The sequence below is a fragment of the Ailuropoda melanoleuca genome, chromosome 8 (assembly GCF_002007445.2).
Source record: "Ailuropoda melanoleuca isolate Jingjing chromosome 8, ASM200744v2, whole genome shotgun sequence".
NCBI lineage: Eukaryota > Metazoa > Chordata > Mammalia > Carnivora > Ursidae > Ailuropoda > Ailuropoda melanoleuca.
In genome coordinates, this window is record NC_048225.1 from 126,254,270 (window position 1) to 126,259,667 (window position 5,398).

The 5,398-nt window shown below is 57.9% G+C and overlaps 1 protein-coding gene across 15 annotated transcripts in view; it reads right to left on the reverse strand.

Annotated features, from left to right (window-relative positions):
* Window positions 1-654: 654 nt before the first annotated feature.
* The window catches only part of LOC100480640 (antigen-presenting glycoprotein CD1d), a 5,471-nt gene continuing 727 nt past the window's right edge, over window positions 655-5,398 (reverse strand). For 5 of the 15 annotated variants that reach the window (XM_034667354.1, XM_019810201.2, XM_034667352.1 and 2 more), the window contains 5 exons: window positions 4,767-4,975; window positions 4,209-4,487; window positions 3,454-3,732; window positions 2,642-2,741; window positions 655-2,531 (listed from right to left, as the gene is read on the reverse strand). In XM_034667354.1, coding sequence (XP_034523245.1) covers window positions 2,510-2,531; window positions 2,642-2,741; window positions 3,454-3,732; window positions 4,209-4,487; window positions 4,767-4,975 — 889 coding nt within the window. In that variant the 3' untranslated portion in view covers window positions 655-2,509. Of the gene's footprint in view, window positions 2,532-2,641; window positions 2,742-3,453; window positions 3,733-4,208; window positions 4,488-4,756; window positions 5,365-5,398 lie in introns of those variants that run through there. The other 10 variants (XM_034667347.1, XM_034667349.1, XM_034667348.1 and 7 more) reach the window with 4 other exon arrangements.

Sequence of the window (5,398 nt, forward strand, 5' to 3'; positions counted from 1 at the left end):
CTGCAGTCCCTGGACAAGCCAGCAGCAATTTTGCAGTCCTCAGCCCGGGGCTCGCAGATGGTGCAGCTCAGGGAAACGCCAGGCAGCAGGTGGACCAAGCACAGGCCGCTCGAGCATCTGGCAGAGGGAACGGGGCCCCCGGAGGAGCAGGAAGTGCCAGTGACACTTGGGAGGGCCCGGGTCCGGGTCAAGGGGGCACGGGAAGGGTATGGCCAGGCTGAGGCTGGGAAGCCACCAGTGTCCATGAGCTCTGGGTGTGCGGCTGGGGCCACAGCGCACCCGGTGCCTTCACGCTCACTCTGCCGACCAGCCAGGTGCCCACTTTGCCGGCCGGCCAGGCGGCAGCTGGAAACTGCAGGAGAGCCCTCCCCCTTCCTCCCACAGGGTCTCTGGAGGGTCCTCTACCAAAAATGCTTAGCACTGCTCACTGTGAAGAAGTGAGTTCTTTAAATCCTTTAAAGGGGAATTCCGCCCATTGTCACCTGTTACCCAGCACATAAAGACGCATCTGGAGCCCAGTGACAACGCCCTGACAAGCAGCCCAGCGCCCAGGAAGGAACACAATATTCACAAAGAGAGCATCAACAGTATGAAAGGAATTCTCAGGGCTTCCTGAGATGTTTTAAGCTGAGGATTTGAAGACAAGACAGATTCTCCCAGAGATAGGACTTTATTTCCAAAATAAATCGATTTCTTTAAAATGAACCAGAGTTTCTGCAAATTCATGCTGAAGCATTTCCAAAACGAGTTCAAAAGGGCCTTTAACACTCATGCCCTAAGCACGCAGCCGCCCGTGGGATGGGTTCGCAGCCTTGACGCTGCTGGAGGAAGCGAAGCTGGGGGCAGGGTGACACCAGGGACGGTAGGCGCCCATGGTCTGAAGGCATTCTAGGCAGCCACACCTGGGTACACATTTGCTCCCTGCGCTCTGTGAGATCATGTCTCAGCCCATTCAGGCTGCTCACTTACAAAATGCCGTAGCAGGTGTGGCTTGTAAGCAACAGAAATGTCTGTCTCTCTCGCAGGTCTGGAGGCGGGAGGTCCAAGGCCGAGGCCCTGGCGGGTTCGCTGCCTTCCTGAGATCTGCTTCCTGGCTCCACATGACAGAGAAGGACACGGAGCCCAAGGCCAGAACTCTAGTCTCCTGACCCAGTAAACTTGCTGGTTCCCCTCACTACTTGTACGAGTCCTGCGTCAGGCTCCCCCTCCGGGAAGCTTCCCTGACTAACCCAGGCCAACATTTTCACTTACCATTCTGAGAAATTTCTAGCACCGCATGACCCAACGCACATCAGCTGAACACCAGGCCCACCCGAGGGCTTGTTCAAACAGATTAGGGGGTCCCCACTCCCATTTCTCATTTAGGAGGTTTGAGATGGGGTCCAGAATAATGTGCAAGTTCCCACTGGTGTTGAGGCAGCTGGTCAGGAGCTCACCATTAGGAACCACTAATTTAGGGTGACCAAGATCTTCACCCACATCCGAGGCCCGACCTACAAGATGTCAAATCTTAATTTTCTCAAGCAAAGACTCTCCAAAGTTTTGTCCCATTTCTTCTGGGTGTTCAAGGATCTTTAACTAGGAACAGAGCAGACATCTGGGCACGGATCAGTGCAGCTCACACCTGCCCAAGCAGGTCATCCCTTCCCGAGCATTGACTCACTTAATAGCGGTAAGTGGGGGAGCCCGTTCACAGGGATACCTTCATGACTGTCTTCCTCCCATCTGAAAAAAAGCGACTGGCCATTTGAGAGAAATACCCTACCTAGAGTAACTTTTTTTTTCTACCTAATACATGTACACTATGATTTCTCCTTATAAATCAGTTACACCAAAAAAAAATCTTGAGAAACCTGTTTCTTACAACCTAACTTTCTTTTAAAGAAGAAAACGTCCCCCTTTATAAATTCGCAAAAGAAACTATGCCCTAAAACTACCAAGTTGTCATTCAGGACAAACATTTTTCCAAAAGAGACTACAAACTAGGAGCCCCCGCATTGCCATCGAGAAGCAGAGACGTATCTGGGGCGTCCCAAACATTCTGTAAAAGCCTGAGTGCACATCTAACATCGGGTGTGCTCACACAAAAATCCACACGTCTGCCTGTCTTGAAAAATGGAGGCTACAGCCAAGCCAGGGTCTTACTTCAGTCATTCATTCATGTTTTGGAGGTCTTCCTTTATTGTGGACCACAGCCGCCGGAGCACTTTGCACTTCGGCACAGACGGCAGCATCCAAACAGGGACCACGCACGCCTCCCACCCCAGCCTGCGTCTGCCTGTCCCTGGAAGTCTGCACGTCTGTCTTTATAGAACCACTGGCGCTTACAAACTCACAATGTACTGAGAAAGAACTCAGTCTTCTTAGATAAAGTGTTAAAAGGATGTGATGAGAGCTGCCCTGTAACCGTTCTCTGCTTCTTCAAGGCACCTTCTCCTTTCAACCTCAGCTGCTGAGCTGACATCCTGGGCACTTGGGGTCCCAGACAGAGCAGGTGTGGCGAGCAAAGTCACAGGATGTCTTGATAGGAGCTGAGAAGGTGTAGGAAGGGAGAGAACATTAAGAGAAAGGGAGAGGGGCCAGAGGGGTGAGGAAATGGGGAGAGGCTGAAAGAAGGAGGGGTCGGCAAGAGGAGACCTACCGGCGCTTCCTGTACCAGAGGGCCAAGCATCCAACGCATCCAATCATCAGGAGGGACCCCAACAAGGCCACAGGGATCAGCCACGAAGAGTGGCTCCCCTCTGTGTGGAGAACACAGGCTTTTAGCACAGGACCCCTCCCTATTCCAAAGCCCGTGGTCTAAGCCCATGGGAGGGTGCCACAGGTCCTTCTCACTATCTCCCCCACGTGGAGCTCCCACTTCTGTTCCTCTGCAGTCTAGAGGCCCCATCTTGTCTCAGGGCCTGGGCACCAGGACCCCTTCACTTCAGCACGTGGCGGCATAGCACACACGGGAAGGACAACCAGGCAGCCAGGTGGACCTGAGCCCAGATCCAGCTCTTCCACTCTCCACCCACGAGACCAAGAGCAGAGAGCCTGATCTAGGTCAGTCTCCGTGTCTTCAACGATAAAATGAGCAGAATGGCACCTGTTTCAAAGGAGCTGGGCACAAGTGGACACCATGCTGGGCACAGTCAGGAAGCATTCAAGACCAGGCAAATACCTTGCCCCCGAACCCCCCAGACCGGGCCTTTCTACAATCCCAGTGCCCTTTCGTGGGGAGTCACCTCCCCTGGGACTCTTTACTTGCCACCTGCTTCTGGACCTGTGAATTGTTTGGTCTCTTCCTGTATCTGGAACACCCTTCTTCTAACCCTCCTGGTTGGGGGCGGGGGTGTTTATTTTGGAAACTCCTCTATCCTGTGTGTGTCCAAACCCACATGTGGCCAGTGCCTCTCTCTATGTTTGAGGACCCTCTCCCCCATGCCCAGCAGGGCCCCAGTTCTTTCTCACCCCAGTGGATGATTATGTCCTGGCCCCCTAGACTGCTGTGTCTCACACGGCACGACAGACCAGCCGCCTCCCGGGCCTCCACGTCCAGGGTCACTCGGAGATACCACGTCTCATCAGCATGGGGCAGGACGTCGCCTTGCTGCGTGGCCCACTGCTCCTGCTCGCCCCGCATCCACATCACCCACACGGGCTTTGGGTGGAAGCCGGAGACGTGGCACACCAGCAGCAGACGGCCAGGACCCGGACTGGGGCCAGTGGACAGCCAGACCTCCGGCTTCACTGTGTCCGAAAGGGAAGTGGGGGATCTCAAGGCGGGAACTCTGCAGCCCACATTGCCCCCTCTGGAGATGGAGTCACTCATGACTCTGTGCATTCGTGTTGGCTTCTGTAGGAAAGCCTTCCCTGACCCCCTTCCCTATCCCAGGCTCCCGCGAGTGCCTCTGCCCGGACACCCTGGAGCGCCCTGGGTTCACCTGTAAGGTGTGTCGCGGGTTTCAAATGCGGCTCTCACTGTTCCTCTACCCTCCCATCCTCCCCTCAGCAGAGATCCTGTTTGATCCCTAGTGTTTATTTAATTCAATTCACGGAAACCAAGGGGTGTTCAGTTAATGTCTGTGGAATGAATAAATACCCTTGGGCCTCACCCATGCCTTCCTGAGCCTTCCAGCCCTGGCATGATCCAAGGGCTGTGAAGTCCGGACCTGCCCCAGCTGGGGCGCTGGAGTGGGGGGCGGGGGTGGCACTGGCAGGCTCACCTTGCTTCTCCAACTCCGACTTCCCCGCCTCCAGGAGGCCTCTGGCAAACTGGGGGCAGGTGTCATTGAGGAGCGACTGCAGGGTCTTTCTGGTCCCTTGGTCCTGATTGAGCGCTTGGGCGGCCCTTCCTGCCCAATCGGGGGCATCTGGGGCTGGCGCCCAGTAAGCTCCTTGGAAACTCATGATCTCTCCTCCTTGAAACGCTGCGTGGAAGAAGCTTTCCGAGATGTTCCCAGCGCGCAGCTCGCAGCCAGCGGACACCTGGATCTCAAAGGGATCTGAGAAGAGGGCGGGACAAAGACCGAAGAAGGGCCGGAAGGATTAGGAGGGACGGAGGAGGGGAAATGCATGTCAGGGGTCTACCGGGGACCCAGAGTCCCAGGAAACGAGTGGGGGACCAGCAACAGGAGGAACGCGGGCAGCTTGCGGGGCCAGAGGTGGGGAGCGCCCGGGCAGAAGGGGGGATCCAGGGAGGGAGGCGCGAGCTGGGCGTCTCGAGCAGAGGGAGAGGCACAGCCCCCGCCGGGCAGCGGCCCCAGGGTCCCACCCCGGCTCACAGTCCAGGCGCAGCATCTTGACCAGCTCCTGCATGTCCCTGGTGAAGCTGTTGCGGTACACAGAGAGTGTGTTCTGCAGCTCGTCCCACTGCCGCTGGCTGACCGAGCCCCGCGCCCAGGGCTTGAGGAAGCGGATGGCGTCCGAGTCGTTGCTCCAGCCGTAGGCCTGCAGGTCCCCGAGCCGCGCCAGGCCGTCGGTGCGCGCCCAGCTGCGGTTGGCGAACACCGACACCTGCAGGCACTGCAGCCGGCCGCGCGCCGCGGGGACGCACAGCTCGCCCAAGCTCAGCGGCAGTGACCAAACCCACAGCAGCCACCAGCCGCACGGGCACTGGACTGGGGGCCTCTCCCTGCGCGCGGGGTCGCCGGCTGCGTCCCGCCGGGGGACCCGGGACGGTCGGTCTCCGGCGCCCCCGGCGTGCGCCGCCCCACGCATCCCCAGGGCTTCCCCGAGCCTGGGGGAACCCCCAGAGCAGCGGAGACTGCGGCCGCCTAAGGGCGCCGGGGTCGGACTCTGGAGGTCCCCGCCTGCTGGCCCGCCAGGAGGATCTCGGCTCGCCCCGCCCCCGTACCCTGGCCCTCCCACCAAGGACAGCCCCCTCTTCTCGGATCTCTGATCCCCTCTCCCCAAA